The sequence below is a fragment of the Apteryx mantelli genome, chromosome 21 (assembly GCF_036417845.1).
Source record: "Apteryx mantelli isolate bAptMan1 chromosome 21, bAptMan1.hap1, whole genome shotgun sequence".
Taxonomy (NCBI): domain Eukaryota; kingdom Metazoa; phylum Chordata; class Aves; order Apterygiformes; family Apterygidae; genus Apteryx; species Apteryx mantelli.
The window spans coordinates 7,578,333-7,604,529 of NC_089998.1; the positions used below are offsets into that span (position 1 = coordinate 7,578,333).

The 26,197-nt window shown below is 45.5% G+C and overlaps 1 protein-coding gene across 1 annotated transcript in view; it reads right to left on the reverse strand.

Annotated features, from left to right (window-relative positions):
- Positions 1-26,197, reverse strand: part of EEIG1 (estrogen-induced osteoclastogenesis regulator 1) — a 39,655-nt gene that overhangs the window by 8,610 nt on the left and 4,848 nt on the right. Inside the window, exons 3-7 of the mRNA XM_067308916.1 lie at positions 8,770-8,890; positions 8,401-8,430; positions 4,482-4,598; positions 3,915-3,961; positions 823-977 (exon numbers count right to left, since the gene is read on the reverse strand). Coding sequence (XP_067165017.1) covers positions 823-977; positions 3,915-3,961; positions 4,482-4,598; positions 8,401-8,430; positions 8,770-8,890 — 470 coding nt within the window. The remainder of the gene's footprint in view (positions 1-822; positions 978-3,914; positions 3,962-4,481; positions 4,599-8,400; positions 8,431-8,769; positions 8,891-26,197) is intronic.

Consider the following 26,197-nt stretch of genomic DNA (forward strand, 5'->3'; position numbering starts at 1 on the left):
AAGAAAGGCCACTGGCAGTAAAGTATTACACCTTCCATTTGGGTGCTTCTCCTGTTATTACATTTCCCCTATCACTCACGAGAGACTCCATGCCATTCTAATTGCATCTGAGTTTGGTACAGAAACCTCAGCATTGCCTCTGCTCCTTGCCATCGCTCCAGCCTGTGCTCTCTTTCTGAAAGTTTATCTAAGACTGCACGAGCGTAACATATTAGCCAGGTTTATTAAGAACACTTGCACACTGTGCTAAGTCACAGAGGTGATGTGACTAGAGCGTTATTTTGACGCAGTGTGTATCTATCTGCTTGCACATTTGGACTCTGCTGGGGGAAAAAAGCTCTGGGAAAATACAGTGCCCTTGAAAATGGGCTCATACAGAAGCCAAAGAACTCTGCATCAGCAGCTGGAACAAGGCCATTAGCTCTCAAACCAACCACTAAAACCTGCAGAGGAACTCTTCTAGAAGATAAGCCTGAGCAACAGAATAGCTGAGCGGAGAACAATGTTAAGTGTCACTAAAAACAAGAGAAAGCAGGAATGAGTGCAATATATGAATTATTAAATCTTCAGCAACAAGAACAAACTGCTTTGTCTCCAGTAACAGAAGTATGCATGCTGCAAAGATTCATGCTTCCTCTCCACAATTACATTTAATAGATGGTTTTGGTTTTTTTAATTTTGTTAATGGGTAGAAGGGTGAGGAGGGGAGTGGGAAAACATGGAAAATTAAAGAATTTCTGTGCTTGCAGCTGCTGGGGAAAAACAAAAGAGAGTCCAGGCACAGCCAAGCATTGCATGAGCCTCCAGGATGGGCAATCATACCCGAGCTGAGAATGGTAGGTCTTGGCTTGGTCTGACGGAGAGAGCCAATAGTGGCTGAACTGCTGTTGCTGCTTGTGGTTCCCTCACCCTTACAGGTCAGCTGCAGGGTGGAGTCCTGTCCCGGTATGGTGATGGATTTAGCGGTGGAAGGAGGCCTGCAATCAAAAGTGAAGAACGTTACAAACTGTTAGGCAGGGGCCGGGAATCGCCCAACCACACTGGTACTTTCCACTGTGGCCTATAAAGAGGGTCCCCCCGCAATCCTGCCGGCACCCTGCCCTTCGCGAGGCAGGAGGCAAGCTGGCAGCGTTCTGCGACTAGCAGCACGGCATGATATTTGCTGTGGCTTTCCTACATGCAAGGTTTGGATCTTCTCTACCTCATAATGCATCTGGACGACCGAGTTAGCATTTTATGAACTTTGATTAAGAGGAAAAGCAAGTCTCCAAGGTAAATTAAGGCAAAAAGGGACCTCCAATCATTTATACAAGACCACAGGCTCTTAACCTCTCAGACTGCAGAATCCTCAAGAAAAATCAAGAGCTGCCCTTCCCCAGCACATGTTCCAGTGGCCTCACAAACAGGAACCAATTTGCTTTTGTCTAGCTCTAAATTCCAGCGCCCTTTCATTACACCTTTCTGACTTAGATCAAAAAAGCCTTTTATCCCAGCGACCACAACACACCCATGAGTACTTTTACAATGATCAAATAACCTTTCCATTTTTCAGCTGGAGAGTAAACCCCCTTTCAGTGAGACTAAAGTGTTTTTCTAGCTGTCAAAATTATTTTTTCTGGTTATTCTGCGTGCTCTCAACATCCCTTTGTAAATGCTGACTCCAGGACAGAACTGCAAGTGCCTGGAACTCCCTCCCTTCCTCCAGAAGTGTTTTTGGGTAGAAGCCATGGCATGTGCAGCGTGGCAAAGTTAATATTCCTGTTGGAACCCTAACTTTCCTGTAGCCTGAAGTCTGAACTGTAACTAACTGATTATACTATGCTTTTTAAGTGAGGAGTGAGAAAGAACAACTTTTATTTGTCTCACTTAGAGCTCTGAGGTGAATGAAGGAAGATGTTAGAGGATCTTTCAGTATTTTGGGAGAAAGAACACAGCGCTAAAAACATTTCATACGGGTAGCAAAACTGCTGTAAAGGTTTCAGAAAACCCACAGCATGCCTTCCCCAGGGAAAAAAGTTCCCTAACCATGTTATCAGTGATTTATATGCACCTGGGTACTTTGAGGGTTTTGCTTCACAGGTTAATAAGGCGCTTAGTCTTAAGCAAACTGCTCCAGCAGCAGCTGCCGGAGAAGCCTGTGTGTCTGTCGGGTCAGGCGAACAGGCTGCTCTCCCCTCCTTACGACACCCAGGAGCAGAAGGGCCATTAGAGCGCGGCGGAAAGTAAGCGCTCAGCGAGCACAATCCGGACTAACTTTCCAGCACAGTTTAATTCCCGCCTAACGCTCTAATGAGTGTCATTTCTCAAAAGCTCTACTGATCAGGGGTTATTCTACGTGCAAAGCTTCAACTTTAAGACATTTGCCATCAACATATAAAGAAAAAATGGGGATGACTACAAAAAAATCCTGTAAGAAAATAAAGTGGTTTGACTTTCAGACTGACCCCACTTATATTAAATTGATATTTATATTCGATGCCACATAACTTTCAGGCATTTCAAATGTGGAGCTTTCTTTCATAGTGGAAGTGCAACAGGTATTTATTATTTATTGTCAGACATCCTAGTAACCTAGATTTAAAACATCTGTTACTGTAACCAACTTACGGTTTAAGATATTCAAACCTTTCTTATTAAACTTCCTTCTGAAGCAGAAATTTTTCAGAATTAGATGACACTGCATTTAGGCTTTGAAAGTCTCAAAGTGCTGCAGCACTATGGAAAGTCATTCACAAAATAAATTGAATAAGAATTAAATAGCATTTTATAACAAGAATGCAAGTTAATTTATGCAATTTAAGCTAGCTCCTAAAATTAGAACTTTTAGTACAGAACACTGCTTCTACAAGAGATGAACTTAAGGTAAAGCCCTCTTCCTTTATACTGTTGGGAATCAATGCAAAATATTTATATCCGTATATGACAATCCTGCTGTATATAGTCCACAGTTTATAGCATACTATGGCAGACTGGCTTGGATTGCAAAGTCTTGCTACTTTATACTGCAGTATAAAGGTGCATTTTGATAGTATATTTGTTAGCTGATTCCCTAACAATTCCTAAAGCAACAAAACCCATTCATAGCTTAACTGCATTTATTCTTTCTTATAGTGACACTTTAAAATAAAGTTACATGATTGCAGTTTCTCCGCTAATTAATATAAATTGTGAGCCCAGGTCCCTATGGAAGAAAAGGGGAATTAAAGTGTTTTGGTGTTGCAGTATTTTTTCTGCTGTTTTGATTCAACATCTTTATCTTGTATGATATTATTACACAAATGCTGAAATGTATCCGTTTCCAAGACTTTTTCTTCCCTGACCTTTCCCTTCTCCAAGGTCACTGAAGTTTTGTCACCAACCAACCTCAGAACTATGAGAGTTTCTACCACTCATTTAAAACACTGGGGTTTGTTATCAATGTCCATTAGTTTCCAAACCTTGACCCAAGCATGACCGTTTCTTTCCCAGTCCTTTGGCAGAATCCAAGGGATTGGGAAATCAGATTTAAGGTTAAAAAGGAGGTATGAAAAATATTTTTTCTTCATCTCATATAGCTGTAGTTAAAACTGATACACAATTTAGTAGACCTTTGCAGGTCACCCCTCACACCTATCACCCATAGATGTTATCGCTGATTCTGACATTCAGGGTCAGGACTCCCCCCAGCCCTGCAGCAGACACTTCTTTTTCATAGCTAGGTAAACCAGAGCAGAGAATACGAACAAACCAATTGCACAGGCTGGCTATGCTATTCTGGCTGATTCAACAGTCTAACCAGTTTCAAGCCTTTCCTGGTACTTCCCAATCCCAGGGACATCTCCTCCTACTTCCCAGCAATTAGCCTCCAACAAAGAACCGCAAAGGAACCAGGTGTCCCCGTCTCCCCAGAACGGGACAAGCACCCAGAAACTCACGTTTTGAAGCAGGGGTCTCCCGAGAGCAGGGACATCCCAATCGTGACCTAGAGAGAGGAAACAAGGCAGGTCATTAGCTGCGCTGCAGCAGGCTCGTCACTTCATCATGGCCAGGAGATCAAGGTCTAAGTGGAGAGATTAAGCAGATCTAGTTCCTCTCCAAAAAAAAAGAAAAAAAAAGCTTTGGGGATTTAGCAAGATATCTCCCCTCCCTGCCCCAAGCACTGGCATCACTACCTCCCCGTTGCAGCAGCTCAGTGGGACACCACCCTGCCAGCCCTAACAATGCACTTCAGACCCTTTTTTTCTGTTCGTGCTTTCTTTGACAAAAAAGTGTTATTGAGGGTCATCACTTGGCCAAATGCATGGGCCAAAATATCAGAGCGACTCTGATAACAGGAAACTTCCCAAATCAGATGAGCATCATAAAATCAAACCGTTTTGTAGCTAAGAAGTCCCATATTGGTACGTAACAGGATTTTCTTTCAGGCCTCGCACTGCATTCTGGCAACAATCTTTCTGAGCTCAACAGTAGGATTCCCGCTGTGGCAGTACCGACTGCTGTACCTTTAGGATGGAGTTGTCCTGTCGGGTGTTCTTAGTATCATATCCTTCCAGCAAGCAGCAACGGACAGTGGATCCAGAGCCCGCAAATTCTGCCAGATTTAGATCAGCAAAGCCCAGCTGTAGCCAAGAAAACAATGGGGGAGAGGAAGGGTGAAAAAATAATCATTCAATAGAGAAATACAGTGTGTCACATAGACCAAAGGAAGACAGTGCATCTGCGAGGTCAGGCAGAAGCATGAGCCAGTACAGGCTGCCCCACAGTTGGGGTTGCAAGGACCCCTTACACTTGAGGATGGGAAAGCCCACAGGTAATCCCGAGTCAGGTGAACATTCAGAAGCCTGCAGGAAGCCCTGGGCCGAGGAAGGAAATGCAGTTGTAGCTCTGGCCAGGACAGCGTTAACCGGCCCGCAGCCGTTGCATAACCAAGGACGTGGAAGGCGCTAGGTCAATGATGTGGAAAAAACAGAATCACATACGCAAACATAAGGCACTCTTTGTATTGGGCCATCCCAGAATGCACCGGAGCATGTGAACCAGGAGACGAAAGGATATTGCTACAGCCAACGCTGTCCCGAGAAGCGAAACGGAGACGTTCAGGACAGCAAGCTGCAAGTGAGTCCAGGTGTGGCGATCCAGTTGTGAAACTCCAGAGCCGCGCAGCAGCCGCTGGGCTGGGCGACTCCTGCAGCAGAGTTTCCTCAACACCTCGAGGGTTTAACGAGCAAGTGGTACGCTTGAGAGGCAGAAGGGAAGAGAAATATTTGGAGAGATTTAGCTGTGGGCTTTTTCCTATAACAAAACAAAGGAACCAGGTACATGAAAATGCAAGACAAAACGAGTAGGGAAGAGGAGAGGAAGTTGAAGATGACGGGCAAATCCAAAGAGGGTGTTGATGCCTCAGCAGTAAAGAGGAGCACAATGAAGAGTAGCTTTGTTTCTCTGATTCCTTTTCTCACAGAATAAATTACAGCTTCTTTCACTCAGAGCTGTAGTGAGAAAAGTCAGTTGTCTCATCTAATTGGATCAGAAAGAGATTCTGTACCCCAGATTTGACCAAACAGTCTGGAAAAAGCACAGAAAGCTTCCATCGCTTCTACGGACAGATCAGCTTCCGCGAAAACACCAAGAGAACTTAAGGGGGGAAAAAAGCTCAGAGCTAGCTGCTGTATTGTGCGCGACAGTACATTTATTTTGCCCTGCTGTGATACCTGGCTGATACAACTGAACTGTGAGCCTCAGTCAGTAGCACAGTGCTAAGGAAACGTGGTGCTCTGTCAACTGGCAGGGAATTCCAACACAAACCGCAGGCTCCTGTACGAACTCTGGCTTCCACTGTTCCAAAGCAAAAGTCTAAACCACAGCCAGGACATGCCTGCACTAGATAAATGATTCAGGGGGAGACAGCAGCAAGATTAAGATACCTGCTCCTGCAGTACCATTGCCAGAGGGGAACAAGAGCTGATGGCAAATTAAAAAAAAAGTGGAAAAGTGGGGGAGGAAGGAACAGAAGAAGGAAGGAAAGAAAAAAAAAAAACCCTAACTTCACTCCCCTTTTTCCCCCTACTTCAGAATTCCTGCAACTCAAGTGTTTTCCAGTCTTTGCTGTAGATGTTCCACGATCTCATAGCAACTCTTCTAGCCAAGGGGCACGTTGCTTGCTGAATATTCACTGACAGAGGAAAAACAGTGATTTTCTTTCTTTCAAAGAAAAACAGGACAAGAGAAAGCCACAGAGGGAGCTGCAATGCATAGCCCTCGACTTCAGCGTAACAGAGTTGGAGGACAGAGATGACATGACATGACCACACCAGCAGAGCAACGTGGCATAAGAGTGGCCCAGATTCAGCTGTCGCTTCTTCCACCAAAGCGCTAACACACTCCAAGGCCCCCTCCGTAAGAAGACGGAGATCAGAAGACAGTGTGGGAGAATGCTGCAGTGACCTATACGGCATGCTGAGGTCAGAAGCTTTTTTCAGGAAGCAGACTCCCAGTAGATGGAGGAAGGATCCCTTAACAAAAGGATGTTTTCAGATGAAACCTTTCAGAATAGTTTCCTCAGTTTTCCAGCCAGCTGATGGTGTTTTCTTCCGGCTTAGGGAAAGAGTTTCTGCTTTATCAGTTCTTCCTGTTGGCTCCCGCTCTATAACCTCTGACACTGAAGTGACATTAACGTCAAACTGAAAGGTGAGTAAGTCTATGGAAATTCAACTTCTAGATAGGGTCACTTTGAGCACAAACAGCTAAATCACTCTTAGTCCTTGCTAAAGGGGGATCAGAAAGGCCATTCACAAGTTGCATTTTCCTCTACATCTACTACCATAATTAGAGGTGATTTCAATTGAATGAGTATAGCTTAAGAAGGTGATGGACTCATTGTTTAGAAATGGGAAGATAGATCCATGTTAAAGCTACTCCTATATGAATACACAATGTCAGCTTCTGCTAGAAACGTTAGGAATGCCAAGTAGCTTGATTCTGCCATGAAGACCTGCCTGGAAAAGAATTTGGATGAGTCTGGTCCAGATGCCAAGACTGCAATGCATAATTACCCCCTCTGGGATGACATGCCTGGTCTCTGAGCTGCCAAAATGCTCAGGTGCTCTTCTGTTGAATTCCAGGAGAACTTACCTGTCTAGAAGGAGCTGTGGAAAGACACTGAAGGACTATCACATCCAAGTGAGCTATCCCACCTCTTAAAACAGGAGACCAAGCAAGATACCAGCCCAAGAGAAGACAAGTACTTGAGTTTTGGCCTCTAATTCTGGGTTGGAGCAACTAGATCTTTTTTTTAAAAATGCCACTAAACTCAACTGGAGACTGAGTAAAAGGGAAGTAGGTTAGAGCACTGCCTGAATAATAGCTCAGGTTAACGCCACCGTGAAGATGTGTCTTCAGGCTTCTTTGAACTCTGCATTTCTAAATATTGAGGGAAGTTTCAGGATAGACATTGGAGGAGGAACAGGCTGATGCATTTACTCTGTCTCACAGGCACATCCCTCCCTGGGCTGGCAGCTCTGCAGAATGGAGAAATAACCCCCGCCCAGTGTGAATTTAGTGAAAGAGAAGCTAATGGCCCCAGAGACCCACATCCTAATCAGTCACAGAAAGGGAACGGTGTGGGCAGCAACACCGCCCTCAACCCAGACAGCACGACAGTATGTAGGAGTGAGTGCAGTTCACCCCACAAAGCCTGTTACATCCATGGCCTCAGGAAGGATACTGATTAGAAGAAATTCTTACAAGGCTGTGTGTGACCTGAACATCTGTTTATTAGAAACTAGCATCAGCAACTCATTTTCAAACAAACATGGTTTCAGGCTCTGCACAAGCTCAGCTTTTAAGCTAACATTGTCTCTTGTTCCAGCACAGAGGAGAGAGGGTGGCATCCAACTCATTGTCTCTCCCATGGCGTGAACAAGAAAATGGGGGAAGGAAGCATAAGCATCCCTGCTGATCAATTTGTTTTTGCCTCGAGGTCCCCTGTGCTTTGGAAGGCAATGATTTCTGCAGCAAATTCCTGCTTGTGCTCACAATGCAGCGAGGTACCTACCACAGCTGGTTACTGCGTTCCAGAGAAGAGAACTGGAGTCAGTATTTCTTTATTAGCTAAGGGTGGCCAGAAGCCAGAGTTCACATCTGACTCAGAACTTCCCCAAAGTTTGAGGACACGCAGATCATCTTCCCAACCCCCTTCTCAAATCCACATCCAGTGCAATCTGGATCCCGTCCCAGCAAGTCAGTTTTTTGGGGAAATCACTTAACTCAGGCCTAAACTGAAAACTGTTTCTCCAGGCTGTTTCACACAGCAATTGCGCTGCTTTCTGACCATTCAACCACTGGTTTCTAACAGACGTAAAGCACTGACAGAACACAAGACTGATCATCGCTCTGCCCCATTTGCCCTTTCTTTGCTCTTACCTTGGAGTAGGTTTTTCCGCCCTTCAGCTCCTATAATGGGAGACAAAACAAACAGGAAAAGCAGCTATTATATGTGCTGGGGAAACAGGGGGAAAGTCATTAATCAATACTGGAATTTGCTCTCAGGGTTTCACAAACCTCTGTCTCTCAAGGGTACCACCATCCTGGTCCCTCCCACCCTCCATCAAACGTCTTCGCTGGAGAGAGGGGCTCCAAGCACTCCTTTCAGTTTACACCCTAGCCCAAACAATCCTTCCTTCCTACCACTCTTTATGCAATTTTTGCCACCAAAAAAGCAACTAGGAACTAATGCCAATAAACATATTGTCAGGCGGTACTGCCTGCCAGAATAAGCAGCTAGATGCTCACCTTACGGACAGATACTCGGCAGATGCAGGGGTCCAGGAGTCCTGTGGCTGGGTTGGCACTCATTTTACACACGAAGGTGAATTTCTTTTTCCAGCGGACACAGTTTTCCTGAACTTCTTCTCTATGGGAATTCAAGAAAACACAGCCTTCAAAAAAGGTACAAAGTCAAATCAATCCCAGCTATTAAGTATTTTTTTTTAAAATGACTGGCAGCCTGGTCTGCAAAGATCCTTCTTTAACATAACTCGGTCCACACCACCTGAAACTGCACCACACAGAGTGTTATGGCAGTAGCAAGCAATTTCACTAGCCAATGCAGATAAAAATTCCATCTAGGTTACAGGCTAGACTAATCATCTCATCAACACTTACCTTCAAAGCTCTCACAAGCTCTTCAACTTTTCCTGTTTAACCGGTTTAGCTCAATTCATTGTCCAGCAGGGACAGAGCCAAACTCCATTAGTGAATTGGGCTGAAAGTTCTCAAGCTTATCTTCCTACAACAACGTGCCAGTTTTGCACGGCCTTTTGTAGGGCAAACATGCTATCTGTCCTGGACTGCTTGTCCTTTCTAGGCAGTCATCATGCTTCTTACACTGGGAACAAGCCAATGAGAACAGCCAGCTCCAAGGAGGACAAAAACGCACGTGGAAATGCTCTTAGGCACAAGCAGACAAGGACCATGCCAAGTGAAGACTGTGCTTCAAATCATGCAAGTGGTTCAGATCGCAACTGCAAAAGAAACTGTCCCAGGCAGAGAGAAGGTGATTTTCCTTACACAGCCTCTTACTAGTCTACCCTGATCACCCCAGTGAGCCAGAAAGCGTATGAACCAAGTGCAGTCTGAAACAGCAAAGAAAAAGAGTGAGGCCTCCTGAGCACAAGAATTGCTTCAGGTATAGTTTTTGCTTCTGCAAAGCCCTCAGAGGAAGCTGAATTTAGCCTTGCAAAGAAGGAGGGTTCAAACAAGCATGGAGAGGAGGTGTGGGGGCCTTCCACGAGGCTCTCATTACCAACTGATCCTCTGCAGGCAAGGAAGCCCAGCCTGGTCCATTTATAGCTCAGACCTTGGCCGTGAGCCAATTAAGATCTCCAAGTAATGAGGCTGGGAGAGGGAACACATTGCCCTATCGACAGCTATTAGCTAGCGAGTTTGCATATCACTCTTATCTTGTCTCTTGGCACAGGACAAAGGGGCAAGGGCACCAGATAAACTCTGCTTTAGGAGGGAAAGGGAAACTTTCCAAACCTCTGACGCAGGCATAGCAGCGAGCTACAGAGACTGGAGGCGAGGGGAAGAAAGATCAGTCTTAATATTGCTTCAGCTCTGCTCTGGGAAGGAAGGAGCAGAAACTGGGGCACAACCCAACAGTCCCTTCTGTAACCTTAAGACGACTGTAACATGACACAAGATATTGGGGCCTGGATCTCAATCCAGGAGGTCCCCCTTCTAGCCCTCTCATCTATTTTTGTGGGACTTGAATAGGCTGGCTAAGGTAAACGCCGCAGAGAATAAGAAAAGGGTAGCCATAACTAAAAGGTGTAATCCTCTGTAATGCAGATAAGGGCTGATCATCCCCATCTAAAACATGGGAAAACAGAAGGCAGCAATTGCCTCAAGGCAGTAAACTTAAACTCCTTTCAGATAGAACTAAGGCTAAGTCATTGAAAACTTAGGCATCTGAGTGCCAAAAATACCTCTGAATCTGGGGTTAATTCAAGATGAGATCTGGTCCTCATTCCTCCACTCAACTCACTGCAACTCCTTCAGACAGAAGATACACTTCCAGAAGGATTAAAAAGGCTTTGCCTATAATAAAATATTCATTGAGACAGCCTAATTTGTCAAGTTAAATTTCAGATAAGAAATGCCTTAAACCTGACATAGCAGTAGGTATCAGGAATGAAAGGAAATTTCAGAGACGGATGAAACAGAATCCATCAGAACAGAAAAACGTTTGCAAACAGGTACGTGCTTCAGAAATGCAGGGAACATATCTGGGATGCAAAAAATACTAAACATTTCAGCAGCATTAGAGTCTCCTCCTTTCCTTTGAAAAGGACCTGCTATTCTGTAGAGAGCAAGGCTAATGCTAATTTTGCTGAAGATACACCAGAACTTCAAATTGAATCTTGGAAGGCGGCTAGAACTGAATGATCTTCAAGTCAGTACAGGTACAATAGCCTATTGCCACAAATCTAGTTCACAAACATGTTTAGGAGCTCTAACTCCTGTCACGAGATAGTATTTAAGTGACTAAGCTTTAGCACAATACAATTCACACTCCTGAACAAAAATCACATGTTCACGGCTCCCCATGCTGCCTAGTTCATTAGATCTGCAAGAACTGCTTCAGCGTATGAGTTTTCTTACTCATGATTTCTCTTGCATTACAATGCAACTATGATTAAGCATGTGCTGGTTTGCTGTTAAGTCCAATGAAAGCTAATTACTCCAAAATGTGATAAGAAGTACTGATTAGTGATAAAGAGCTCCTTCATAGCTAATTTGTTGTTAGCATAAGCTCTGCTAGCAGACATCCTGCTTGTTATTAAGAATGCATGTTGGCCCTCCAACACTTCTCCCGTACATACTACACCACACAAGCAATTAGGCAAGACACAAGAGCAGGATTTGGGGGGGGGGACGGGGACCGTCACACAGTACTGTGAACAAGAACCAGGCCTGCAGGTGCACGCGTAGCCTGGGGCCTTTTATGTCTTCTGCACAGGAGAGAAAGGAGTTTACAAGATAAATTCAGAGCTGCTTTCCAGTCACACGTTTCACAGTCATTCAGCCTCTTCTTTCAACATTTTTTTTAAGAGTTTATTTTAGGGGTACGGGCCAGGTGCATATCATTAGACAAGCAAGAAACAGCACTATTGTTTCAAGACAAACGCTAAAAAAATCAGTTCCACATCTCCTAAAGATGGCATGTGGGGAGGCAATGGGCTTTGCCTGTCCACCTCCCATCAAGCTATCATTAGGCCGATAATTAGAGAACGCTTTAAAAAAAAAGTGGCCTCAGATGAGAAGCCGTTTTGTATTTAGCTCTAGAATATCCTCTGACGTACAATTAGGAACCAACACACAGAAACCAACCAAATACAAGGAGCGTGGTGAGGGATGTATTCAGAGAGGCGTTTCCTTCCATCCTAATCATAAGGCACCTAAAAGTAAAGCAGAAACTATCGGCTTAAAACCAGAAGTGTCTAATTTTAAGTTTTACTCTGTATTTGAGGAGCCAGAAATAGATTAGACCAGTGCCTCATACTAGGTGCCAGCTCAACGGGTCTTCAGAAGTTTTATTTTAAAAAGCTGTCTGTAGCGTTCTGCCAGACGTCTGAATCCCTGCCAAGCTAAGCTTTGCCCCCTTCTGACTAAAGACTTACCAAGCTGTGTAATTACTCTCCCGGGCCTAAATATACCACCTCAAAATAAACCAACCCAAGCTCGCACCAGTTTTTGTGAAAAGTGGCATTCCAAAGAAAGCTTTTTTGGGGACTTCAAATCCCTCGGCTCTCCACCTGCTGCCTACAAGTCCCCGACTGGCCAGAAGGGACAGCTTGCTGCGTCCTCCTGGCTACCACCCCACCCTGACGGGAGCCTGCATTTACTGCACAAAGAGCACCTAGAAGGTGTTTCGCCACAGGATGGTGTGGATCTGCACAGCGGGAAGCATGCACAGCAACAACCCACTGGTTTATCTACCTTTACATCCCGATTCAGAAGTAACTGTGCTTTGGGAAAGCCACAGGGCCTCTTTGGGCTCAGACCTTACACGTATCCTTACTGCAGCTCTGGAGACGGCAGGAGGGAAGCAACAGATTCCAGAGAAGAGGCGTTTACCAACTGTGATTTTCGTGCCACGGACAGAGTAGCACTGTTACATTCATAGTTAGCTTTGCGGCTTTCTGCCAGTTAGCTAAAACAAACACGCAGGAAACACTTTTACAAAAAGGCCATCTATAAAATACACGCTGTCTCTGACTAGTGTGGGTCTCTGTCCTACGTAAAACCTAGCTGGTGAAACATCAGAAGCCCAGACAGATTAAAACTTCTATTTACAGACACGCAATCCGCTGAAACATTTTCGTCCTGTCGAAACATTTAGAAAAGCAGATGTTTCACTTTTGCTTTATGGCAGTAGTGATAACGTAAGTCCTTTAGAAGTACAAAACTTCATAAAAAGGCCATACATTTACCGGGCAAAGACGACCAGAAATAGCTTTCTAATGCCAAACATTTCAGTAGAGCAATGTGTCCCAGTCTGACGTTTCATATGCAGGAGCAGATGCGGGAAAAATCTCAGGCTAAATTAGATAGCATATAGATAAATAAATGCAAAGAGCTTCTTACTCAGATTCCCTCCTCATTTACAGTAAGGGCAGGGGGCATGCGTTACTATTTCTGCTGCCAAATCCGCACACTCCATCACCCCCACTTCCTAAGATGCGCATCTGGGTCAGATCCTTCAAGCAGAACTAATCCTCCCGCTTGCTCACAGCAGATGGTACTCTCCACTCTCCTTGCTGCTTCACCACTTCATTCAGGAGGGCAAAATCATTGAGGAAACATCTTGAGCCGATAAGGCATGAGAAAGGTAACACTGTTGTAAAGAGGCCACAGAGCTAAGTTGCAGCTCAGATTCATTTAAGTGCAGCAGACTGAGAAGGGACCTTCGGTGGCACTGACCCCCCAGAACCACAGGGAAAGAGTTCAGGAGGTGTCAGGAGGTTGCGTCAAGGGCAGAATCACTCATCTCCTGCAGCATTTCTTTACCCTTGTACCTTGGCTCTGCTTTCAGCTGCAGAGAAAGACCCCACCAAGGCTCCTAACCTACTCCTGAGCCCTTGCAGAGGCTGAATTAGAGGAGGAACACTAACACTCCCTTCGCTAGGAGTTGTGCTCCAGACAAACTTGGTCAGGTGGTAACTATTTTAGCCAGGTTCTCTAGTTCAAAGCTGTAGAGCAAGAGAGACTTTTGGTAAGGCCCATGAACAACCCCAGGAAAACCTGCTTTGAACCTGACTTCTAAGTTAGTAACCAGCATTCGCACGGCTGCATTCACCGCACACCAACATTTATACCAGCCTACAAACCCAGCAGGTCCCGCTACAAACAGGAGGCCCAATCTCTACCTATAAAGCATAGAAAATATCAAGATAAATGAAAATATGTATAACAAAGTCAGCCTTCATCTAGCCATTGGTTGGTTTAGAGTTATGATCCAAAAGCTGTAGGTACACTCAAATAGTGAGCTTAGGACAGCGCTCAACTCCAGCACGGGTATTACTAAAGGAAACTGCAGCTCTGAGGCTTTGCTATCCAGATGCCTTGCAAGGAAATGGAGGGAAAAAAAATAAAAACCAGCAAACAAGATGCACCACCAGCAGACAGTGCACTGAACAGCATCGTGGGAACACATTACACCAGTAAAGGCTAGCGCTGCCGTATCTTTACCTGTTGTCAAGCTCACACATGCCAAACGCAGGTAGAAAGCGGAAGCAAACAAGACGCAGCAGCCAGTGTGGGGCACTGGGAAATTCAGTGGAAATATATCCCAGGAATGAGACATGCGAGACCGTATCCCTTGGGGAACACTGGATATGTTAGTAAAAAGCAGCTGCATGCACAATGCATTGAAATCCAATGACGGTTTAACACCTGGAGGTGTGCAAGCGCTTGGTGGCAACTTAATTACACGGAGAGATTCTGTCTTTCCTGAGCAGAAGGAACAGAAAGGACAGCTACTAACTCTCAACAATAAAGTTGTTCTGTTTTGACCGAGCTTACATCACTTACCAGAACAACAGCCAACCCAAATAGCTGAATGTCCCCCTCCCCCTGCAAACAACCCCGTATTCTCCAGCTGACAAGCGCTGGTTGTTGTGTAGCAGACATTAGCAGTTATGATGGAAAAATGGCTCAGAGACAGATGATGTAAACTGTGTTACTAAGAGAACTAAGCAAGTCTTTGTCATCTGAAACAAGTCTTATTTGGATGTTCCACTGCAACTGTTTTGAGCAAGAGTTCACTCGTAAGGTCACCACATCCACCACCTACTCACAAAATTCACCCATGCATCCCCAGCAAAACCATGTCGATGAACCCTGGTAGACGAGCCCACCTATTCACATCCCCGTCTAAGCAGGAGCTTATACCTGTCCATTTAGTTCTTCACTTGTACCAGAGCCAAGATAGGGAGAGGCTCTCTAAATGCTGAATGAAGTACTCGCAGGACAGTGTGTTTTGGGGGAGCGAGGTGAGCTCCAACACTTCTGAAGGGCTTCATCAACGTTTGCTCAGTTCTGCCCTGCTCCAGGACACTGACATACATCAACAGCTTGGGCTGTTCGGTGGCATTTGAGGGGGGGAAGGAATGAGAGAATGGGGAAGGATGGGGCATGGGGGAAAGTCAGCACAGGAAAGCACATTTCACTTATGGAGTTAACAGAACAGCCTGAATAATCCCTGTTTTCCTGGATTTGTCCACTCTCCAGTCAAAAGGGTTAACACAACTGGACAGGAAAGAAAGAGTTAATGGACGAAACTTCAGCCACAGTTGAGAAACCAAGGTAAGAAGTGGTCAAGACTGTTTCACTGGAAAACAAGACAGTGCCAAAGATCTGAAAGGCAGGTGAGGATAGAACCAGAACAAAACCCAACAAAGTTAGCATGAAATAAAAATATGATACAAAGAACGGTTTAGAAGTCCTCCTAAAATATAAGCTGGCATCTGGTAGGCAAGTGACTGACTTTTTCTGGAAATGAGATTGAGGCCATAAGATGCCTATTTCCAAAGCAGCACAGCTTTTGCATTGCAAATTACAGTCCCCTCCAAGGAAGTGCTCAGTGTTGATAAAGGTCCCCTAATACAGGTCAGGGAGTTATAGTACCTGCAGGGGAACTGGGGTAGCAGTCAATCACCAGTAGAAAACTCTCCAGCATAAGCACTTCTAGCTGTATGGTAACAGCTTCTTTGACATGCAGCACTTCAGTTATGTCCGGACTCCAGTCACATGCATCCAGACACGCGTCTTTTATAAATGACGGCCGCGAAATGCTATCCCTCATGCGGAATGTCCCATAGGCAAAAGCTTTCCAATGCAGTATATCTGATATACTCCAACCCACTGGACAGGGTAGGCATGCTGTCCAGCACATCTAGGGCTTCTAAAACCTTCTGCCAGAGGTATATCTTTAGAAAAAGAGTATTTTCAACCATTCATGGTATCCAAAACTCAGAACCTCCAAACATGAAATATGCTAAGAGAAATACTACTAGAAACAACACAAGTTATTAAAAACCAGCAAGCAGCCGATGACTGAACACTACAGCACAAGTTGCTTAATGGGGGGGGGGGGGGGTGGTGTGCCAAATGGGGAAAAAAAGTTGCAGAATAAGGGACCTTTAAGACTTAAGCTATAGAACAAGTCGGATGAGTTTTGGAAGGGTAAGCAAGGGTGGAGTAGGGAGAAGGCAAGGGGAAAATATTCTAACAGGCTCAGCTATACAGCAACGAAGGATGTATACACGGCACTTTACAGACACGACATGCACAAAAGAGCCAGTCTGCTCTGAGGTGTTCCTAACTTACATTGTCATTTGAAGCAAAGAAGAAAAGCCGGACCTCAGGAATACAAGGACAAGAAGGGACTGTAACAGTGAATACTGTGCAATACATCGACTGTTACGTACTGTGCTGAAGACAGACCAACACAAAGTAACGCATATCCAAGGACTTCTTGCCACATCTACACAACACAAGTTCTTTTTGGTCAGAGGCCAGGGATGCATGCCAGGAGCAAAAACATCACAAGCACGGAAGAATCAAACTCATAAGCGTAAAAGAAAGGAATAACTGGATGGATGACTCAGCTATTGAAATCCGAGTCTGTAATAACGTGTATATTGAACACTGAAAGACGCATTTGCTTTTTTGAACTCTGATCGTGTACTGAATCACCACCCCGACTCCTACTTCTATTGTTCTGATAGACTAAGTTGGAGCTGGATTAGCCAAGAAAAAGTCATGTGCTGGGCTGCCAAACCCATCACTAGCGCTTTTCTTCTCATAGGAAAATTTGCAAGGATTTGGGGTAGACAAGAAGCAACAACGGGTCTGCACTGCAGATTTCACTGGGGTCTGCCCAAGTCAGGCACAAGCTACGACATTCGGGATATTGTGCACTGGTGCTGCGTCCTCCGCTCTGTCTAGGAAGCATTATTCCTGCTGCTCCTGTGGCCGCTTTGTGTGGCAGCAGACCGGGCTGCTTTACAACTCACGTCCCCCAAATTCTGAAGAACTTGTCTAATTCCGGGCCTAAAAAAGATCTTTCAGACCTGATTTTCCACAGCCGTGACCACTGAACAATCCAACTGTGCCCTATGTACAAAACAGGCGTGTTACCAGCTTAACTAGGAACGGCTCCTGAACTCTTACCTACGCTGCCAGCCAAGTCAGCCAGAGTCACAGAGGCTGAGCAAACCAAAGTTGAGAGAACTCCACGTGACCGGGGGAAGGAAGGCACAGATGGAGGGGGGATTTAGGCTGATTACCAAGAGAACTGCACAGTAAAACACAAAAGTGTGTGGGGGGGAACAAAAAAAAACAAAAAAACCCCCAGAACTCCTGACCCCCAGAACTCCTGACCCATTTGTCCTTTGGACAAATTGCCATTGCATTTTCCCCTGTAGCTCTGCAGATACAGGACCTAAAGCTTCAGAAGGTCCCAAGAGTGTCAGAAAAAATGCCTGGGTTCTGCACAGATGCTTACAAGAATAAGGTGGATTAATTCACCATATTTCCGAGGCAAGACATGTTTCCAGAACATGTCGTAGGTTGGAAAGCCTTTTCACTTGTGGCAGACTGTAAAAGCAAAATGAAGATTCACTGATTATCCACTGCTGATATATTTATAAACTTTCTTCATCCTGTAAGTGTTAGCTGCCATTCTGAGCGATTCCAGATTTGCCCTTTGCTGTCTAAATTTAAACTCCTAGTGAAGAAAGACAGCAATGTGGCATCTGAAGGGGGAACTCTGATAATATTCATACTACACAGGGTACGAGAGACAGCTACAATTCCATGGCGCAAGAAAGCTGTGTTTATAAACAAGATGCTCTTATAAAAGAATGCTACCTTTCAAAACAAAACAAACCTAAACCACACAACACCCCCTGCAAGATGAGAACCAAGACATGGGTCAACTCAATATGCCACTATTTTGCGGGGATAGTAAATCTGGGAAATGAAAACCATGCAGGGAATTGACCCAAGACTAGCAGTAAAATCTGTGACGCGCATGGCATGTATTTCTATCAGAATTTTTTTGCCATTAAGGGAAACTTATGGAACATAAAGACATGCTGAAGCCAGATTAGTTAAGCGACATTTTCTGCCAATATCACCGTTTCAACCAGGAGAGTTTGCCAATATAGCTGTACCAGAGAACTCTTTATAGTGTAAATTAACCCTCACATGAGGCCAAGTTCATTTCTGGAGTAACTTGGTTAATACTGTGCGATGGAACGTCACTGCACTTTGGCTCAAGTATGCTCAAGAGTCCTTCAGTAAATAAGCTGCCTGAAGTCAACCCCAGTGCTAAACGTAGGCTTAGTTACCCAAGAGGTAACACCCTGCTATGCCCAGACACGTTCTACTATGAATCACTCTTACATGGTATACATTTAGTCAAAAACAATACAATAGTGGAGGAAAAAGCCCTTTATATGTTAACAGCAGCTTTTTCATTCCATTAAGAACACAGGTGTTCCCCGGTGTTTCCTTTTTACAGGCTTTGTGCAGCTGTACAAACCGGGTCGCTGGCTCATAAGGACACAAGGTACGAGCACATTCTTGCAAAACTTCAGGCCCTTTTATCGGTGTCTATCGCGGCTGCAGTTCATCAGCAAAAGGCTATTCTGTAGAAGAGGTCTGCAATTCATAAAAGGCCGCAGAACACAAAACGTGCTGCATCCTTGACTCTTCAGCACGTTCGGGCTGAGATTCGGACGCTGCCTGCCCTGATTCTCCTTCCCACCTCTCCGTTGCCCTGACGCTGGAGTGCGCCAGACCCAGTGTTACGTTGCTCCAATGTGAGAAGCTGGCAGAAAACCACAAACCGCCTTTTGTCTAAGTTTTCTGTCCGTGACGGTGAAATGGCCAGGTCAGACGCCAGCATGTGGAGGGGAGAGAAAGGGCAACTGAGACACAGCACTAAGATCAGCTTTTGCTCCTCTGGAACCACAGCTTCAGAAAAAGCACTTCTCTGAGCAAGGTAATTTCATAAATTACATCTTGGTTAACAGCAGAACACTGGAGGAGTCTGCGTTTTGTTACTGCAGTTTGCGCTGCTTACACCGTTGGGAGACATTAGAATAGGCTCCCGCTGCTCTACTGCCAGAAGCAGGTTTTTGAGGATCAGAGAGTATTGACCTCCTCCGTGGCTGTCACTACCAACTGTATTCAGATACGTGTCCTTGATTCGCCACTATTGTGAGCAAGTGACATTGGAGATGAGTGTGAATCAGTTTCTGGAAGAAAGACAACATACAGATTTGTTTTGGAAGAACAGTCAAGCTAACAAAAAGAGCAGGAAAAGCCATCGCTATAACCTTACATCAGAAACCGATCTTAAAGAGAAAATTGTTCAGAGGACAATCAGCTACCCCTAGTACAGGGGCAAGAGGGTATTCGACGAAGCAGAAAGGTAGCAGATGTAAAAAACACAGAGGAGAATATACTCCTCCACAACACAGAATTTCCCTTGTGGCAATGAGCACTGCAGGCTATTGAGGGCAAAACACGAGCACTATACTTCATTCAACATTTACGCAAACGCAATCGCTTGGTGCTACCAATGAAATAAAACATATCAAGCCACTTAAAAAAGCCAGGAGAAGAGCTTTCCTGCAGAGAGGTTACTCCATAATTATCTGTAACAGGAGCAAGAAGCCCATCTCTGAAACATCCGTTACAACTTAGCTTGGAAACGGGACACTGGACTCGATGGGGTTGCAGTGCTCAAACTCTTGCTAGTGCAACGGAGCATTAAGAGACCTGGAAAGAGCTCTGAATTATAAATGCCCTACCTTCTTCCCTCATATTCAGGAACATGCAGGCACAAACTACATGATAACACAAAGAAGAGGAACTAGCAAAAGAAACAGAAAGAGCATGATGAAAACACATCCAAGCAGGCAACCCCCACCCAAAAACCATGCATGCACACAAGTGCAACAACACAAACCCACCAAAAACCCTGATCCCAGTCTCTCCCACACCCAATCTCCGCTTTGCTGTTTTAAGTGTAGATAAGACCTGAAAGAGTCTGACACAAGGTGTCCGTCCCCCCCCCACCTGCGTTTTTCCAGACAAGCCTTTCCTTCCCCCTCTCCTGACCACGAGCACTCTTATTTTGATGAGCAACGTTACCCTCATGGACTGGGGAAAAAAAAAAGTGACTGTGCAGGGAACAAGGTGATCAGAAACCTTCATCAGGGTTAATTGTGGCCACCAAACTTTATACTAGTTGCAGTCATAACACGCAGTTCACGAGGAATGAAGGCTCCAGCTGCAGTGCAAGAGCACAGGTAGGCAAGTGCTCATCAATCTTTCATGTGGCAGCTGGCTGAGGGAGCCCCTGTTGATCATTAACCCAAAATCCATTAGGAAAACATCTTGCAGCAGTCATTTCATACTAAGTTTTATTCCGGAAGCAAAATGGAGGTATGCGACTATCCTAAATTGAAACCCTGAGGCCACATGCTTTTTACAAGATTCCCTATTAAGGAATCCTTAATCTGCTTTTCCATTGCAAAGCCAGGCTGGAGCCTAACATCCGATAATTTCTGAAAGGCACTGAACAAAGCCTTAAATCTGGTTGTCTATATTTTGTTCACTGAACGGTAAGAGAAGTGACTTGCCTCATTCAGGCTAACATGCAGCTCTGGAAAGGGACAGTCCCCAAAGAAAGTTTTCTAGCTTTAGTTTTTAATTTCAGAGAGCATATTTCAGGCTGGTTATCAACCACATGCAGGGATGATCATCTCTGTAAGTCTCTAAAGCTGAATTGCTATTTAATGCTGCAGCTTTCTAGTCCCGCCAGAACATTACATCCACATGCTCTCTTCCTTCCTTCCATGTGAGCAACCTCAGTGCTCTACAGCTCGACAGACTGTTCATTTCTTATTTAGCATACAGCATACGGCAGTAAAAGTATTTTTAGCTTCAGTCCCATCTCCTAGTATAACATGGGGCCTTCTTCAAGGCCTCCTCCTGCCAATGAAGTACTGATATATTCAGCCAAAGGAAAGGCTTAATCCTGCTTTCCCGCCAGCTCAGCTACTTTCTGTCGGCAGGGAAAGCATCCGTTACACACAGACTGTATATGCTACAGCTTATCTAGAACATCCTGTCTCCTCAACATTTGCCTCCTCCCAACCCTCTAGTCTCTATGCATTTCCTCTTCACCTTCTTCCTCACCCCCATAACCCCATCCCATTTCCTTCATCTTTTCCTCAGCTCAGCCCTTATCAGTCGAGCTACACGGGAGACTCATGAGAAGCACGTGAAAGCGACATCCATGAAGATCAGCAAATTCAAGTCCTGCAGAACAATTCCCTTTCTTGCCCATCAGCAGATTAAAAATGCAACAAACAACAAGGCTGTTCATGCAGCGAACACAGGCACAACTGTTCGCCTAGTGGGAAGCGCCTTTCAAACCCAGGCACTGAAATGAGATGCAGAGTCCCACTGTATGGTACCAGCGAGATCGTGACGCCAAGTCAGGAGTGGAGATAGTGACGCATATCATGCCTCCCAGCAAGTGCACAAAGGAAAAGTATGAATAAACTGAAATCAAAAAGCCTTTTAGCCGGAAGGATAAGCAGCTAGCGCTAGGGTAGGGTAACACACGCAGCCACCTGAAATAACATGGAGCACCTTTACTGCATGAAGTTATTGATAGGAGGTCACAGGCCGTTACAAAAGAAACAAGCAGATCCAAACGTTGCTCCAGGACACTCCGAAAGACTTGCAGTTTATTATATACTGAGCCAAAGCTTCAAAATAATTCCTGACCCACTTCAGAGGGGGCTGCAACCCCAGCTCCGAGAGTGCGGAGCTGGTAGCTAGCCCGCAGAGGATGCAGAGCATATCCTGTTTGAGAAAGGAGGCCACACGCTGAGCCACATCTGTCCTTGTCCTCGCACAGACGAGACCCTGTAGTCAAGCGTGTGCACGTGAAGGCGACTGTTACAAGAGCCACTACACTAGTCCTCGTGCTTGGGAGCACATAGGTGAAGGAGGTTTCTGATCTGAGGGAGAAGCTGAAGTCTTTTCCTGAAATACTCAATAGCAGATGCAAATTCCTGGGGGGGGGGGGGGGGGGAATAAAAATCTGTGCCTACCTCATTTATCTAGAAACTGGTACCAGAACAGCCTGCCAGGGGCAACTTATAACCTATTAAAATGCCAGCAACAGTGCAGCAAGACCCCAGGCTCCTGAAGGCATGCACAAATTCCTCAGAAATACAGCTATCGAGCTAGAGTCGACACTGCTGACTGCTCAGGAACCTGAAGAATAAGCAGACTGGAAGCCATTTAGGTTTTCCCCTGTATTTCAGAAATAAATACATGTCTTAAAGGGGGGCAGGAGGGAAACGCTCCTACCTCCCCTTGCCTCCAGTTGAACGGAGTGCACGGCGCTGCCATGCTGTAAAGCAAGCAGGCCACCGGGCCCCAGGCTCAAAGCAGAGCACTCATTTCCAGCGAGTAATTTTTCAAGCCAAGGGCTGCTTAAGTCACCCAGACAAGGCTGTTGCTAAGAGAGAGCTGTCAAAGCGATGCCCCTTCAGGACCAGCTATGGAGGGGGAAGTTAAAAAGCAGACTGTATCTGACTATATTTACTGATGCTGCACGCACGGCGCGTCAGTCGTGGAGCTTCAGGTTGCAGTTTATGGTCAAGAAAGCAGCTCCTACCTAGGAACAGTAGGCGGAACAGGCGGTCACAGCCACAGCACTTAGAGACTATTCTTTACCCAGACGGATACAGCCCCCAGAGCGGGGAAGTTTCAACGCAACTCTGCCCGTCTTGTGACAGGTTCTAAAGCTGAGACCTGGGACAGGAAGAGGCAAGTCTGACATTAAGCAGTCAGCCCGCTGTGAAGCCTGCTGCTGGCTGGCTCTGCAGGTGTAGCCGCCAGAGCCCAGGAGATGTGGGAGAAATGCACTGCGAGCGCCCGGCAGCTTCAGACGGCTCGTGCCCAGCAAGCACCCTTGCATTGGTCCATCACTTCCGCACTGCCTTTTTCCAACACCTTCTACTTACCAGAGGTTAAACCTCCTCCACTGCTCCTGCTCTCAAGAGCTTACATTTAGCTGCACCGCTGTCCTGACCTAATGGAAAACCTTCTTCTCATCTTTGCTCTAATTTCTCTCTACAATTCTCAGAATGCAAGCAGTGCAGACACTATGTCTTAATATTATCTTGAATTAGGTTGTGTTTTCTTGCAAATCATTCCTAGAGGCTGCATTCAGGTGTCTCCTCCATTAACACCCTCAGCCCATTCTTGAAGCTGCAGCCAAGAAAGCAGGATTTTAGCATGTGGAATTGAGAGAAGCTGCTCCAGAGCATTAAAGACTCACTCTCTCAATCTGTATATTTGGAATGCATTTATATACAGGGAATATTTCATTTTCAGACACGTTTGCAACAAAAGCTCTTTTAAAAGAAGTTATCACAGCACAGGCTCTAGCAGATGATAGAGCCAAGCGCACGTCATTCTAAAATATGGACTGGAAGAACCCTTTGGGGCTACAGTCAAGGTCTGCCCTCTGTCACACCCTGGCAAGCCCACTCCAAAGGCACAACTTAGCCAGAAGTCCTCTCCTTTCACTACAGCTAGTTCTCTCCCCTCTTCATAGAGGCTGACTCTAGCAGAAACTATTTAGTTACCTAACCTCTGTTTTAATACAGACAATGGAAGGAGATTTAAATCTCACCTGGGTTGAATCAGTCCTTCAGTCTCCAATTAATCTAACAGTTAACTCTTTTCAGGTCAGAAGGAACCAAACACAGTAATTTCAGATACCTGAAGGATTCTCTAACATCAGAGGCATGACGACGTGAAGACAGCGCATTAGCTGGTTTGTACCTCTTGCCGCTTCAGAGTCAGCTGCATTTCAGGGGTATTATGGCCAGTCAGGCATCAGCAGGGCAATGCTTTTCCCCCTTTTTAAATTTTTGTAGGACACGAATAAAAGTTGTGTGCGTCACCAAGACATAATGACGCTTTGCATTGCATCAGCTGAGGAAATCAGGTAGCTTTAAATCTGCACTTATAAGGATGACAAAGCCACCGTTACACAAAAGCTAACCTAATTCACATGGCGCTATCAGTATGGAGGTGCCTCCCCAAATACCAGTATTTTCTTTCGGTTTTCTGGGCGCAGCTTTACTCAAAACGCATGCAGCACAGGAAGTGGCCTTTCACTCTTACTCAGTGAAAAGTCATGAGACTAAGCAAATCAGAACTTTCTCACCCCAGGCTGCGGCACTGCAGTACTTTGAAGCCAGACCACCCTAACAGGGTGAGGTCTCCCCAGATCACGACTCCTCCACCTCAGCCTGCATGCAAGCAGCTGCTAGGCTGCAGAAGACAAAACACGTTCTCTGTTTTGAACCGGTGTGAGAGTGCCAGGATCACACAACCAAGCTGAAATGCTACACAGGCTTGAAAAACATGCTCTAAGGAAATGCAACCCCCATCGGAGACTAATGGAACCACTGATTGATTAGGTACATAAGGTTTTTTGCCTTCAGAAGACAACACGGATGGTGGCTTGATCCTTGCCAAACGGTCTTTCCTCTACACTCAGCCATGGGCTCTCACGAGTACAATCCCTTCCTTCAAATCCAGAAATACCAGAGTGAAACTATTGGCAAGCCAATGGAACAATATAGGATGCAGTGTCAAAAGCATGTGGATAACACCTGGCTTTCTGCTTCCTTTACATCACACGTAAGCAAAACTCTCTGCCAAAACACAGCTAAAAAAATCAGTCAACACTGAGGTTAAGAGCATCTGGTTGTCACTCAACATTAATTGATATTGTTAGCAAAGGGGAAAAATTTTAAACAAATCTTCCTCTTTTACAATATCCAAAGACACAAGCTGATGAACTGCATCAGTCTCTAGCTTTAGGCCCCTTTTGGACATCCGCGCTACCAGCTAACCACATAGCCACAGCGACTAGTGCCGTCCACTTCCATCGGCAAGTGGCTGGAAAGTTCTTCCTCATCCCGGCAGAGACGGGCCTGCCTACGCCGATCCATGGATCTGAGACCTCCAGGTGAGGTTATTGTATCATCTCTCTAGGAACAAAGACACACAAACTCTCAAAAAGCTTCAAACTGGTACAAAACGCAGCAGCCCATCTGCTGCACAAAAACGGTTGCCATGAATACATTACTAGTGCTCTGCGCCTTCTATTTTTAAAGATACTTGGGAGGCACTTGAATTCACTGGTGATTGCGCTATTTAAGTATCTGGATTAATACTATTCAAGGGATGTATTGGTACTTCTCCATGGGAAAATACAGCACCTGTTTGGCCTACCCCTAGCTCAGATGCATTTCGAGAACATCAACTCCTGTGACCCAACAGGGGAGCAATAAACCGGCAGACAATAGCTGCTTTTCATGCGGAGCAACATACACTGAACCTGATGAGTCTTATCCTCAGAGGACCCTTCAGAGCCGCACTAAGATGAAGACTTTACGAAGAAGAGTGAAAGGAAATTTATAGTTGCAACTGCAGTCCCTAAAATATCCACGGTCTAATGCAAGGCCTAAGCACAGCAAGTGTGTGCGTGGGGAAAAGGACAGACAGACAAAGGGGAAAAAAGAAAAAAAAAAAAGTACCTGCCTGGGAGAAAAAGAAAAAAAAACCCAAAGAGACAGATCCTCAGGCCAGCTGAATGTGCTGACAGGCCCTGGACCTTTTCCAGAATGCTTTAAATTCTTAAGAGTGTTAAGCCTTAATGCATTTCAGACAGGTTCCCTTCTCCGGCAGGCGGTCTTGCTTTGGCCCCAGCGAGCGGAGGGCTAGCCGCTCCGTCAGCGCCGGCAGGGGGGTCCCGACGCAGGGCGTTCACTTTCCCTGCCTGGAATCCGCACGCCCCACAACCCCTAACAGGCCTCTCCAGCTCTGCGGCGCGGGGCTGTAACGTGGATACGCAACTGGGGCTGAAGTGGACTTGGAAGAAGGATGGGAGCTGGTAACACAGCTTCCGACTTCTGCTCTACTCCTGGAGCAACTTAATTCAATGCCATCTAGCAACTAGTCAGATACATCATAACTCCACTTCTCTCCACAGTGGTGCACGAGCCTCCCAAGTAACAGCCTGTTGCAAACA